Source organism: Microcaecilia unicolor, chromosome 6, assembly GCF_901765095.1.
Source record: "Microcaecilia unicolor chromosome 6, aMicUni1.1, whole genome shotgun sequence".
Taxonomy (NCBI): Eukaryota; Metazoa; Chordata; class Amphibia; order Gymnophiona; family Siphonopidae; genus Microcaecilia; species Microcaecilia unicolor.
The window spans coordinates 118,917,839-118,933,102 of NC_044036.1; the positions used below are offsets into that span (position 1 = coordinate 118,917,839).

At 41.1% G+C, this 15,264-nt stretch overlaps 1 protein-coding gene across 1 annotated transcript in view; it reads right to left on the reverse strand.

Annotated features, from left to right (window-relative positions):
- The window catches only part of PRRC2C (proline rich coiled-coil 2C), a 458,438-nt gene that overhangs the window by 370,788 nt on the left and 72,386 nt on the right, over positions 1-15,264 (reverse strand). The window contains 1 exon segment of the mRNA XM_030208285.1: positions 2,625-2,698. Coding sequence (XP_030064145.1) covers positions 2,625-2,698 — 74 coding nt within the window.

Consider the following 15,264-nt stretch of genomic DNA (forward strand, 5'->3'; position numbering starts at 1 on the left):
GTTGGGTATTATTAGGAAAGGTATGGAAAACAGGTGTGAGGATGTTATAATGCCGTTATATCGCTCCACGGTGCGACCGCACCTTGAGTATTGTGTTCAATTCTGGTCGCCACATCTCAAGAAAGATATAGTGGAATTGGAAAATATGCAGCGAAGGGCGACTAAAATGATAGCGGGGATGGGACGACTTCCCTATGAAGAAAGACTAAGGAGGCTAGGGCTTTTCAGCTTGGAGAAGAGACGGCTGAGGGGAGAAATGATAGAGATATATAAAATAATGAGTGGAGTGGAACAGGTGGATGTGAAGGGTCTGTTCACGCTTTCCAAAAATACTAGGACTAGGGGGCATGCGATGAAAACTACAGTGTAGTACATTTAAAACAAATCGGAGAAACGTTTTCTTCACCCAATGCGTAATTAAACTCTGGAATTTGTTGACAGAGAACATGGTGAAGGCGGTTAGCTTGGCAGAGTTTAAAAAGGAGTTAGACGGTTTCCTAAAGGACAAGTCCATAAACCGCAACTAAATGGACCTGGGGAAAAATCCACAATTCCAGGAATAACATGTATAGAATGTTTGTACGTTTGGGAAGCTTGCCAGGTGCCCTTGGCCTGGATTGGCCGCTGTTGTGGACAGGATGCTGGGCTCGATTGACCCTTGGTCTTTTCCCAGTGTGGCATTACTTATGTACTTATGAGGAGGGGGGGAGAAGTAGGGGAAAGTTCTATTTCAACTCAACTGACATCAACTAACACACTGCTTCACTGATTCTCATCCAGACAACCAGGTTACAGTATACTATGTCCACAAGCAGGGAGGCACGGGCTCATAACTCATATGTCAGGTGGTGGTCAGGATGTGGTACTTAGCCTCCAGCTAGCTCAGGGCCACATATTTGGGTGGCAAAGACAACAGCCTGGCGGACAGACTGAGCAGAGTGATGCAACCTCAGGAGTGGTCTCTCAACATGGGTGTTGCACGACAGATCTTTCCCTTCAGTGGATCTTTTCGCCACTCATCTCAACAACAGTCCCTCAGTTCTGTTTCAGACTGAGATCACATCTATGCCCTCAAGGCTTCAGCATCACGTCAAGCCAAAAAAAATGCTCCAACTCCTCCTGCATCAAGGCCCAGAGTAGTTCCATGGAGGCAGGCATCAATAAAAGCAGGGCTGGCGTTGGATTGGTGACAGCCTGTGAAGATATCAGAGACAAACTGGACGGCTGGTCTCATCATCGAGGAGACTGGTGCATCAGCACCAACACCACGGAGGGGAGCGGTCCTCTTGGCACCACCAATGACCAAGAGTTCCTGGCACTGTGCTTCATGCAGAACCAATGTTGATGCTCCTTCGCTTGGTGCGCATCGGGATCTCTCTGTGCCGACTATGACCATGTCAAATCCTGACGTGTCCTCAGTGTCTGATATGATCTAGGTTGGTAAGTCGAGACAGGGGAAGACCTCCTGGATGCCAGTGTGCACCCAGTGTCAGATGCACCACTGCCAGCCATAGTGATCGATGCCGAAATTGAAGGAATGAACTGTGTCAAAATGTTTCTTACGCTGAGTCTCTCGACAATTAGAGGCTGTGTGGTCAAGTCCTAAACACGTCAAGCACCAATTATGTGTGTCAGTCACAAAAATGGTCTTGCTACACCTAGCACACTTTTTAAAACCACTGGCAGTTTTGTGACTTTAGGGGAAAAATAGTCAAAGCAAAACCAAACAGTTCAATTAAAAAAAAAAGTAAAAATGAAACCCAACCAGGTGCTCAGGCCTAAGAAGGCCAAAACGAGTCACGCAATAGTAAAAGAAAATTTAAACAGGCCAAAAAATACTGAGAAAAACTGAAGAAATGAATGATAAAAGGGTCCTGGCATACCGTTCGGGAAACCACCAGAAACTGAAGAAATAATGGGCTGAGGAGAGCTAACAAATGGCTTTAAGAAGGTTCTTAAATGCTTAGTGTCTGCGCCGGGGTTCTGTCATATGATGACACTTATCTATGAGAGAATAAAATTCTGATTGTCTTTGGAGAAATGCCATTACCAAGGGCCTCCTATACTGTTAATCTACATACAATATAATCAGTCACCACTGCTATATATTTCAGAATTTTATGCTCTGAAAATAGCACAGTAATAGTAGCACTTTCACAAACATATTGGTCCTAAACCAATAATTATGAAATTTATACTCATTCGAAAAACATTATCTTTTGCATCACAATAAAATAAATAAAATAAACTGCAAAATATTTTAAAAACAGTTTATTCAGTATTCAAGTCCCTCTCAAAACAACAACAGTGCTAGTCAAGCTTCCAGTTTCTATCTTTGGTACTAACCCCTGCTTCTGCTGGTATAGTTGTGTGTAGACATACTGGAGAATCAGCATTAGACAAAAATGGGAGATTTTCTGTGAACATGTTATGAGAAACTGTTCCCATAACGATTCATGACCATGTCAAGTTCTTACAGATGAGTGAACTATATACAATTTTACCAGTGTGTGCCACTGAAAGCAGAATACCTGACCTCAAACACAAAGACTAATACTTGGTTCCCCCTCTTTTTACAGATAGCTGATTTACTGTTAAACATATCAGAACCTTAAAAAACTTACTTGCTTGCTTCAGCTGGAGTGGGGTACCTGTTTGGCATTGGAGGAAATGGCAGTCTGGGATAGGGATGAAACATCTGTAGGAAAAGATAAACACATTTTAGAGCAAAGGCACCACAAACAAGTTTTGTTTCTTTTTGAGAATTAACGTACACAGATGAACTATAAAACAAAGATGAACTATAAAACAAAGCCACCATATATAAAACTTTCCTGAATGGCCCTCAAGGGCTACCAGTGGATCTGGTGATGGGGATATCTGCAAGCAAAATTTACATCAGATTTATTTTAATTTGTTGCATTTGTATCCCACATTTTCCCACATATTTGCAGGCTCAATGTGGCTTACAGTATGCCGTAATGGTGATCGCCATTTCCGGGAAGAGAGTTAAATAGTGGTATTGTATTAAAGTTCATAGCTGATAGAGTGAAGTATGGGTTCAGTTAGACAGTCAAATCTAGAAGTTCCTTGTGGCGACATGAAAATAAATCCAAAATAGCTGAACCCCTTTGTCCTGCCCCCCCCCCCCAACTCAGAAACAGTTCACCTTTGTAAGCATTTTTACCCTTTAAAAAAATCTTTTAACTGAAGTGGACCAAAAAAAAAACAAAACTACTTACTTGGGAGGTTCTTTTACTAAAGCTTGGCTCGAGTTATCTGCAGCAGGGCCCATAGGAATAAAATGGGCCCTGCTGAAGATAACTCGAGCTAAGCCTCTGTAAAAGACCCCCTTGGATGGAAATCAAGAACTTGGATTGAAGGCTAAGGGAAAAAAAAAGTTGTCCTAAGGACTTTCAAAAATAAGCTTAAATAATTTTTCTTACATTCAGTTCGTTAACAAGGGTGACCAGAAGGTGCTCTAGATGCAAATCACTAAGGGGTCCTTTTACTAATGTGGATGTTATTCAAAAATACCAGCCTGGAAGCCCAGACCAGATATATTCTATATATTAAAAAAGGCAGAAGGAAGGCCAAATGACAGCCATAAAAAAGTGAAGTGAAGGAAGCTATTAAAGCTAAAAACATCCTTCAGAAAATGGAAGGATTCGACTGAAAATAGAAAACAGCATAAAGAACTGCACGTCAAATGCAGAACGCTGATAAGGAAGGCAAAGAGACTTTGAAAAGAAGATTGTATTGGAGGCAAAAAAACAAAAAAATATTTTTAGGTATATTAGAAGCAAGAAGCCAGTAAAAGAATCAGCTGGACTGCCAGATGACCGAAGGGTAAAAGGGGCTTCTAAGCGAAAAAGAGGCCATAGCGGAGAGACTAAATGAATTCTTTGCTTCGGTCTTTATAGAGGAAGATGTGGGGAAGATACCGTTGCCAGAAATGGTATTCAATGCTGATGAGTCAGAGAAACTGAATCAAATCTCTGTAAATCTGGAAGATGTAATGGGGCTATTTGATAAATTAAAGAGTAGATGATGACCTGGAGCGGATGGAATACATCCCAAAGTACTGATAGAACTGAAAAATGAACTTGCAGATCTATTGTTAGTAATATGTAATTTATCTTTAAAATCAAGCATGGTACCGTAAAATTGGAGGGTGGCCAAAGTAACACCAATTTTTTAAAAGGATTCCAGAGGTGATCTGTAAAATTACGGACTGATGAGCCCATCGTCACTGCCAGACAAAATGGTAGAGACTATTATAAAGAACTAAATTACATAGCCACGAATTAATGAGAAAAGGCCGACATTGATTAGTCAAAAGAAATCTTGCCTCACCAATCTACTACATTTCTTTGAAAGGGTGAATAAACATATGGATAAAGGTGAGCCAGTCGATACTGTGTATCTGGATTTTCAAAAGGCATTTGACAAAGTACCTCATGAACGACTCCCTGAAGAAAAATTAGAATGTCATGGGATAGGAGATAGTGTCCAATTGTGGATTAAAACTGGTTAAAAGATAGAAAATAGAGAAAAGGGTTTAATGGTCAGTATTCTCAACGAAGGGTAGATAGTGGGGTTCCCCAGGGGTCTGTGCTAGGATCGCTGCTTTTTAACATTTATAAGGAGATCTGGAGATGGGAATAACTAGTAAGGTAATTAAATTTAACGATGACACAGTTATTTGAAGATGTTAAATCACAAGAGGATTGTGAAAATTGCAAGAGCACCTTACAAGACTGGAAGATTGGGCATCCAAATGACAGATGATGTTTAAATGTAAGCAAGTGCAAAGTGATGCATATGGGAAAGAGGAACCGAAACTATAGCTACATGATGCAAGGTTCCACATTAGGAGTCACCAACCAGGAAAAGGTGTTATTGTGAAGGTATCCTGAAACCCCTCTGCTCATGGGAAAGACCAAAGGTCCATCTAGCCCAGCATCTGTCACCGACAGTGGCCAATCCAGGTCAGGGGCACCTGGCACGCTCCCCAAACGTAAAAAACATTCCAGACAAGTTATACCTAAAAAATGCGGAATTTTTCCAAGTCCATTAATAGCGGTCTATGGACTTGTCCTTTAGGAATCTATCTAACCCCTTTTTAAACTCCGTCAAGCTAACCGCCCGTACCACGTTCTCCGCAACGAATTCCAGAGTCTAATTACACGTTGGGTGAAGAAAACGTTTCCTCCGATTCGTTTTAAATTTACCACACTGTAGCTTCAACTCATGCCCTCTAGTCCTAGTATTTTTGGATAGCGTGAACAGTCGCTTCACATCCACCCGATCCATTCCACTCATTATTTTTATACACTTCTATCATATCTCCCCTCAGCCGTCTCTTCTCCAAGCCTGAAAAGCCCTAGCCTTCTCAGCCTCTCTTCATACGGGAAAGTCGTCCCATTCCCCACTATCATTTTCGTCGCCCTTCGCTGTACCTTTTCAATTCACTATATACTTTTTGAGATACGGGACCAGTACTGAACACAATACTCCAGGGTGCGGTCGCACCATGGAGCGATACAACGGCATTATAACATCCGCACACCTGGACTCCATACCCTTCCTAATAACACCCAACATTCTATTCGCTTTCATAGCCGCAGCAGCACACTGAGCAGAAGGTTTCAGCGTATCATCGACGACGACACCCAGATCCCTTTCTGTCCGTACCTCCTAACGCGGAACCTTGCAAGACGTAGCTATAATTCGGGTTCCTCTTACCCACATGCATCACTTTGCACTTGTCAACATTGAACTTATCTGCCACTTGCACGCCCATTCTCCCAGTCTCGCAAGGTCCTCCTGTAATCGTTCACATTCCTCCTGCGACTTGACGACCCTGATAATTTTGTGTCATCGGCGAATTTAATTACCTCACTAGTTATTCCATCTCTAGGTCATTTATAAATACATTAAAACGCAACGGACCCAGCACAGACCCCTGCGGGACCCCACTAACTACCCTCCTCCACTGAGAATACTGGCCACGCAATCCTACTCTCTGCTTCCTATCTTTCAACCAGTTCTTAATCCATAATACCACCCTACCTCCGATTCCATGACTCTGCAATTTCTTCAGGAGTCTTTCGTGGGAATTATAAGGAAAGAAATGACCCCCCCCCCCCCCCCCCCCACCGAGATTATTATAATGCCTTTGTATCGCTCCATGGTGTGACTACACCTCAAATACTGAGTGCAATTTTGATTACTTTATCTCTAAAAAGATATGGCAGAATTAAATAGGTACAGAAAAGGGGCAACAAAAATGATAAAGGAGATAGGTCAACTAACCTAAAAGCTAAAGAGGCTAGGGCTCTTCAGCCTGGAGAAGAGATAGCTGAGGGGAGTTATGATAAAGGTCTACAAAATACAGAGTGGAGTGGAACGGGTAGACATGAATCGCTTGTTTACACTTTCCTAAAAACACAAGGACTTGGGAGCACGCAATGAAGCTAAGTAGTAGTAAATTTAAAACCGGAGAGAAATATCTTTCATTCAATGGGCAATTAAACTCTGGAATTCTTTGCCAGAGAATGTGGTAAAGGCAGTTAGATTAGCAGGGTTTAAAAAAAAGATTTCGATTTACTAAAAGAAAAGTCCATAAGCCATTAAGATTGATTTTGGAAAGCAGCATAAAATCTGTTTTACTCTTGAGATGTTGCCAGGCACTTGTGACTTGAATTGGAACACTGAGGTTGATGGACCTTCGTTCTATCCTAGTATGGCGATGCTTATGTTCTAATGCTTACGAATTTGGTCAGTAGGAGGCATAGGATCATTGACCATTAAGACGAAGAACAGGGGCATAGCCAGTCCTCCAATTTTTTTTTTTTTTTGGGGGGGGGGGGGGGGGAGGGGGGCTCAGAGGTGGACCTAATAACTACAGACTAATCCTACACTTCAGTGCTAAAATAATATCTGATCTGTTTCACACACACACAGAACCTCACCAAGTCTATGCAATCACAAACTAAGACAGAGATGTATAGACAAAAAATTAAACTGAACTCCCAAGAAGCCAGGTACTGCACACAATGCAACAATTAAGAGAAGCAGTGATATATGTCCCTTGTACTATGGAAAATATAAAGAGAGCAGATGTACATTTCAAAACTTGCCATTCTAATCACATTTCAAATTAAGAAACAAACAAAAAAAGAAAATAAGGTCCTACCTTTTATTGGATCAAATTAATAGCATAGTATACCATCCTTTCTTGAGGAAAGAGGTTTTGGCCTTTGATAGATAGTGAAACCTTCTTATTGGACTATTTACCATTTTTAAATTTTGTTTTATTTATTAACCTCATGAATGGATTAACACAGCTACCACACATAAATTAAAAATACAATTCTGTTTTCTATCTCTGTTCTCTGGCCATTTAATTTTTCTAATTGTGTGGTCCCAGTCCTTGATTTCTACCTTCCTGTCAACTCTCTCTTTTTTTTTAAAATAAAATTTAACAAATTAAATCCAGCAATCCACTTGTACAGAAAAGTGTTACTAGGAAATCATAACCTCTTATAAAGAAACATTTCTAAAAGAAAATAAATAGTTAACACTCAAGTCACAATATTAGGATCCCAGACTTAATGAGAGGAAAACATAAGAAAAATTAAGGCAATTATATACTTGAGGTGGATGAGCTAGATATTAATTTTTGTTATTTTTATTTTTTGTTACATTTGTAACCACGCTTTCCCACTCATGGCAGGCTCAATGCGGCGGGCAATGGGAGGGTTAAGTGACTTGCCCAGAGTCCAAGGAGCTGCCTGTGCTGGGAATCGAAATCAGTTCCTCAGGACCAAGTCCACCACCCCTAACCACTAGGCCACTCCTCCACTAATTATATAAAGAGCTCTACTCGATCTCCTGAACTCTCTAAGTTGCTAAAAAAGCTGACAAGTGAGAAGGTTCACAGAGACTATTTTACATCATTGTACCTAATAATACATTTACACGGATATCTTAGGAATCCACCTATTTCCAGAACCCTAGGTTTCAACAAAAGAAACTGCTTACGTCTACGTTGAGTATCTCTTGATACATCAGGAAATAATTGCATCTTAAAGCCTAGAAACAATTTCTCTCTATTTAAAAAAAAAACATTATCAATAACCATTCTTTTATCAGGAGACAATGCCACCAAAGCAAACCAATATCGCTGCGGTACTTCTTCTGAGTCCGAAGTGTCCAATATAGCGGGAAACATCCAAGGATTGTTTGCTGGTGCTCCACTGCATTCCTTGGCAGATAATCAAACTTGTATAAAAGGAAGAAATTTATCTTCCGTTAAACCCAAAATTTCCTTCATGTAACGCTTCACCAATTCGAAGGGCCCAACTGTAGGTAGGTACCCTTGGAAAGTTTAAAATGCAAAGATTATTACTCATTGCGAAATTTTCAAAAGTCTCACATTTACTTCTCAGATTAGTCAAAATCTTACCAAAGAAGTCTGTAAATTTGAATACTAGAAAAAATCTTTATCAATTTGATCTACACAGGAGAACTCCTTCGCTTCTGTTTCAGGTTTTCTATTCTCAGTTTCTACTTGAGAAGCTTCTGTGTGAGAACACCAGTTTGTGAAAACAAAGGTTAAATCCGAAATTAAGGTCCATAAGGAATCTATTCCTGTCTTAACAGGGATTCCTGTCCTTTTGTCATTTTTCAGTGCCCCCGATCTTCACCTTCTTACTACATCCATCTGCAATATTAATCTTTTCCTTTCAGTTTTCCATTTATTTTTCTGCCTCATGGTAACAGATTTCATTTATTCTTAATATCCAGTCTTCAATTTTCCTTTTTAAAAAAAAATTACATCTACAGCTTTCCTTCTCTTTTCCTCACTCCAGCTCTCCCTTTCCTCTTATTTCCCAGTCATTCACTATTCTTGCCTGCTTCCATTTCCTTCCCCTCTTCTCTCTACCTCACTTTCATCTGTCTCTTCTCTCCCTCCACATACTCCCTCAGCATCTTGTCCCCTTCCATCCTAAATATGCTCTCCTACTCCCTTCCATCCAGAATTTCTCCTCTTCCATTCAACATCTTCCCCATCTTCCCCTCTTTTATCCAACATCTGTCTTCTCTTTCTCACATTTATATTCAGCATTTCTCCTCTCTCTGCTCCCTCCATGCAGTATTAGTCTGTTCCCACCCCTTCCACCCTCCTTATCCAGCACTGCCTGCTCTCACTCTCCCATAACACCGTTTAGCATTACCCCTGGCCTCTCTCTCTATCCCCCCATTTAGCATTGCCATGCCTCTCTCTTCCCCTTCATTAGAATTCCCCTGCCTCTCTACCCCTCCCCATTTTAGCGTTGCCCTTGCCTCTCACACTAATCACCTACCTAGCATTGATCCCGTCTCTCTCTATCCCAGCCCCAACATTGATCCTCTCTCTCTTTACACTGGCCCCAGCACTGATCCTCTCAGCTCCCCTGCCCCCTTTAGCACTACTTCTGCCTCTTTATCCCCAAACACTACTCCTGTCTCTCTCCCTAAGCCTCACTCTAAGCTATAGCACTTTTCCCTTATATAGCAAAGCCCTGCACACTATGGCTACTTCCTCCAGACTCACCACGCCTCCTCAAATAAACTTTCTTTTCGGGAGGAGGCAGAGCCGGTCTGAAGGAAGTAGCCACAGCATGCAAAGCGCGCGGATGTGCATGGCTTTGCAGTAATAGTTAGCATTGTGGCCACTAGAGATATGGTAAGAAGAGGGAGGGAAGGAAAAGTGCTACAGCTCGGGAAGAGCAGCTTAAAGGGGAGAGGAGAGGCAGGGGAGGTAGTGACGGCTATGATGCTGGGGCTGTGAGGCTCCTAGGCATGCAAGCTCTGTGTAGCCACCTCTGCCTAAGATATCCCTGAGCGTACGGGGCCTAGGCCCCTCGAGCCCCCCCACCCCCCCCACATAGCTACGCTATGTTCCTGCTTTTTGTCCACCTACTTACACGGGTCTATTGTTCTTGCCGACATATGGTGGGGTTTTCCACCACCTCCCATACCACTATTATAGATCTCCCCAAATTATTCCATACATGCTTGAATATTGTAATGGCTCTATATACCACAACTTCTGAAGTTTGTTTCAGATGCTGAACACCCTGGCACTGAAACTTTCTCATAATACTTAAGCTTTAGCTTCAGATATCCCAATGTCCTTCAGCTTTTCACTCTGAAGAACGCTACCTCATGGTATCTTAACATAGAAAATGATGGCAGATAATATCTTATAGTCTACCCAGTCTGTTCAGCCACACCAACTACTAAATTCGACAATCCCTTCTGGTCCCTCAGAAATCTTCTGTCCTTGTCCCATAATTTCCTGAATTCAGATACTATCCTCATCTCCAGTGGAGGCTGTTCAATGCATTCACTACTTTTGAGAAAGAAAGTTTTCAAGTCGACCCGAGTCTACCCTCTTTCATTCTCACTTATGACTCTTCACCCGAGAGCTTCTTTTCAATGAAAGAGGCCCACTTCCTCTGTATTTACGTCCTGGAGGTATTTAAATGTCTAATATATCTTCCCTTTCCTGCCTATGTATGTTTGCCCCCGTATGATTTATGATGAGGACCACTGACCGTTTTAGAAGCCACCATCTGGACAAAATCCATCCTGTTTATATCTTTTTGATGGTACAGACTCCAGAACTATACACAGTACATCAATGAGACCTTAACAGTGAGACTTTTACAGAGAACACAAGAATATAAGCATTGCCCTACTAGGGGACCAAAAGTCCACATCAAGCCCAGTATCCTGTTTCCAACTGTGGCCAATCCAGTTCACAAGTAGCTGGCAGAATCTCAAAAGAATAAATATAATTCATGCTGTTTATCACAGTATAAGCAGATTTTCCCTAAGACCACCTTAATGATGGTTTATGGACTTTTCTTTTAGCACTTGTCCAAACCTTTTTTAAACCCTATTAACCTCACTCCTTTTTTCTGCTGACCATATCTCTATGCACCCAAGCATCCTTTCTAGCTCTTGCTACTGCTTTACCTACCCGTGTTGGCCTTAAGATTACCAGATATGACCACCCCCAGATCCTGCTCTTCTTTCATGCACAGAACTTCATTCCCGATACTGTGCTATTCTCCTGGACTTTTGCAGGCCATGTGCACTGTCACAGTTTTTTTTTTTTAAGAAACAAATCATAGCTGCCATACTGTCAAGATTGGTTAAATCCCTCAGTTTTCTACACCTTTCAGGGTGTCTACCTTGTTGCAGATTTTGATATCTGTAAAAAAAGGCAAAACCTTTCCTGATAGCCCTTCTGAAAACCAAGTTCTCGCAGATGAGTCACATCCAATGGAGAAGCCTCTTCAGCTCACAAAAACTTCTAGAAGCTAAGACACCATTATGCAAGTATGCTATTTCCCGCTCATCACTGTTATGCGGGAGATTATCGGTCTCTAATAATGCTTATAAAGAATACAACTCCCAGGGAAAGAAGATAGGTACATAAGGGACTTGTATCCTGAAGTCCACAGAAACATCTGCAACAAATAACTTCTAAGTTCCAAGTTTATTAAGTGTTTGCAATACTGCCCATCAAAAGATATCTGGTTTTCTCTGAGGACAAGAAGGATAGAAAGTCCTCACAGATGGACTCCCTTGCCACATGCTACATTCCAAGGAAAAAAAAAAAGAAATATGAAACATCCTGCAAAGGTGGACAACAAATAAGTTTTTGGTAGCAACAAACCTTTCCGATGTATTGACTTTAAAAAAAATGCAAACAGGCTTACCTTCATTTCTTCCCCTAAGGTTGAGAAAGGGCATGTTCTCCTTCCTACTTAAGGCCTTACTGTTGGCCCATAAATGTATTTGACTTGCTTGAAACAATCTACTGGCCGTTCTGTGACAGCATAGAGAAATTAATTGTTACAAGCTATTGAAACTGGAACTTTGGATGCTAAGGCTCTCCAAAAGCGTGGAGGACACGCTTCCTCCCAGGGCTCATATTTTACTTAATTTATGAACTTAAGCACGTGGGTATGGGAATGGGGAAGGGTTAGGGGGTTGGTGTGTGAGTTAGGACACTTGTCCAAACCATCCTATTTCTTTTTGATTGATCACTGTGAAGGACTCACACTGGTGACCTAGGAGCCTATTGCAAAGTTCACGGAGGGATTCTTTGGGTACTTTATTTTTCTAAAATGACAAAAATACCACAAAAGTTTTGATGACACTGAACAGTTTATGGTTAAGAACTGGAGTGTGGTAGCCGTGTTGGTAGCCGTGATGGTTAAGAACTGCAATTTTTGATAATGTATATTATATATTATATTTCTTTAAGTGGTGTCAATAAAGATAATTTATGTTAAATCATGTTTATTATGACTAATGACATAATACAAACACAGCAAAATAATACCAACAGTCATCCATTTCCACAACAAGACAACAACCCCTCCCAAAAAAAAAGAAATATCCCCGGCCAGGTACCGGTCAAAAGAAACCAGACAAAAAAGTTCCAAACCAAAAAAGTTCCCGACATAAAAGTCCCAGACAAAATAGACTCCTGACAAAAGGGCTTGTTGAAATAGATTTATTTTTCAATGGTATGAAATTCAAGGGTAAATTACTGAGAAAGTCCACGGCTTGTCACTTGAAAGTCCTGGCACCTGCCTACGGGGCTTGACTTCACTATCCACACTTGGTATCTAGTGAGAATCATAAATCTGCTTGAAAACATAATCCAACTTGATTAAGAGTCTATTTTGTCTGGGTTTTTTTGTTGTTTTTTTTTTGTCATGGTCTGTTTTGTTTGTAGTCTGTTTTGTCGGGTTTTTTTTTGGTATGGTCTATTATAACGGGGTGCCCCCAATCCAAGAAGAGATCATTGTAAATCTTGAGGCCTGTGTTCCTATGGCCCCAAAGAACCAAATTCAAAGAAGGAGAAAAGAGAAAAAAACAAAACAAAAACAAAAACCGCATCAAGGTCCCAAAACCTCAAAGGGAATTAAGTATGTCACTGTGAGCACTCAGTGTCAAAGTTTGGATAGAAGGTTCACAAACAGATAAAAAATTGTTTCTTACGTTTAAGTGAGGAGCAGGTCCTGTTACATTCCATTAACATTAATGAAAAGTTTATTGCACAAAGCCCAGAAGGAAGGAGCCTCAGAAACTGTCCAGACTCCTAAAATAGTCTTTTTACAAGAAGTCCTGCCTCCCTCATAAGCTGACATCCACCTTTACCCTGCAGCACAAAACTTCAATACGACTAGCAATATATTAACTGGGGAGAAAGGGACCAAGATTGCAAGACAGTCTCTATATATTTAATAGCAGATCTCCAAAAATGTTTTAGGACAGAACATGACCAAAATGCATGAAAAAAAGTCACATCAACTACATGACATTACTGATGAAGGGGGTTATTCAATTTACCATTCTAAATAATTGCTCCTGAATGAGGTAGCCCAATGGAGCACCAAAATTGACACTCCCTTAGATTCACATTAATGGTCAAACTGGGAATGCGCTTGTTTAAAGCTAATATATGTGTGTGTATATTTTGTTCTATGTAATCAGAACACCTTGTCAGGTCTACTTTTGTTACAATTGTGAGCACATTGAACTTGAATCCTATTTGAGAATGTGGGATATAAATGTCATAAATAATATGCCCAAAGCACTAGATGCTCTGTGGAGATCTGCACACCACCTATATATTAAATCCAACAAAATAAATTGTGGAAGTAGCAAAATTAATTTTTTATGGAGGGGAGAAACTCTTCTGGGGTATTTTTTTTTGTTGTTGTTTTACATTTGTACCCCGCGCTTTCCCACTCATGGCAGGCTCAATGCGGCTTACATGGGGCAATGGAGGGTTAAGTGACTTGACCAGAGTCACAAGGAGCTGCCTGTGCCTGAAGTGGGAATCGAACTCAGTTCCTCAGTTCCCCAGGACCAGAGTCCACCACCCTAACCACTAGGCCACTCCTCCCACATAGATAATTCACTGGTTTCACTGTATTAAATAAATCCTACCTCCAAAACCACAATCAATTGAAAATCAAAACATCAAAATTAAAGTGTAAAAATGTGAAAAACTAAAAGTTTATTTTTTACTTTTCTTATGCTAATTGTGCTCAGACTTTGGGTAACCCACACTGTATTGGCTGTCCATTCACTTATAAGATAATACCCATATTAGCATCATCGTACTCCCTACCGCCTACCCGTGGTATCCCATTTATGTTTCTCATTAACTATTCATAGATAATTCTTAGCTTCTAATTCTCATGCTGAAATTCCAGACCTTCTTCTAACTTTTTGAGATCCCTCCTCATCGTTTCTACTCCCTCCAGGGTATCCACTCTATTGGCTATCTTCGTGTCATCCGCAAAAAAAGGGCAAACCTCTCTTTTCCAACCCATCAACAATATCTCTCACAAATATATTAAACAAAATGGGCCCCAGCACCGACCCCTGAGGAACCCCACTGCTCACCATCCTTTCCTCCAAGTGGATTCCATTTACCACGAACCTCTGCCACCTGTCGGTCAACCAGTTTTCTATCCAGTTCACCACTTTTGGTCTTAAGTTCAGCCCTTTCAGCTTATTCATGAGTCTTCTGTGGGGAACTTTATCAAAGGCTTTGCTGAAATCTAAGTAGATTACATCCAGCGCATGGCCTTCATCGATTTCTTTTGTCACCCAGTCAAAGTCAATGAGATTCGTTTGGCAGGACTTTCCTTTGGTAAAACCATGTTGCCTCAGGTCTTGTAACCTGTTGGCTTCTAGAAAGTTAACTATCCTTTCTTTCAGCAGTGACTCCATTACTTTTCCTACCACCGACGTGAGACTTACCGGTCTGTATTTTCCCACTTCTTCCCTGTCTCTACTTTTGAAGAGGAACCGCTCGTCTCCAATCTCGTGTAACCTCTCCCGTTTCTACAGATCTATTAAATAAATCTTTTAATAGGTCCTACCAGGACCTCCCTGAGCTACCTCACTATCCTGGGATGTATCCCATCCTGCCCCATAGCTTTGTCCACCTTCACATTCTCAAGCTCTTTCTTCCATAAACAGTGCAGTATCTGTTCCATTCCCAGATATTCCTTCGGCAGCCAACCGCAGTCCTTCACCAGGATTTTCCTCTGTGAACACCAAAGAAAAGTAATTGTTTAGCACATTCGCTTATCCTCCTCACTATCCACATAACCATTCTCATTATCTTACAGTCTCGCAATTCCATACCTATCTTTTTTCCTTTCTCCA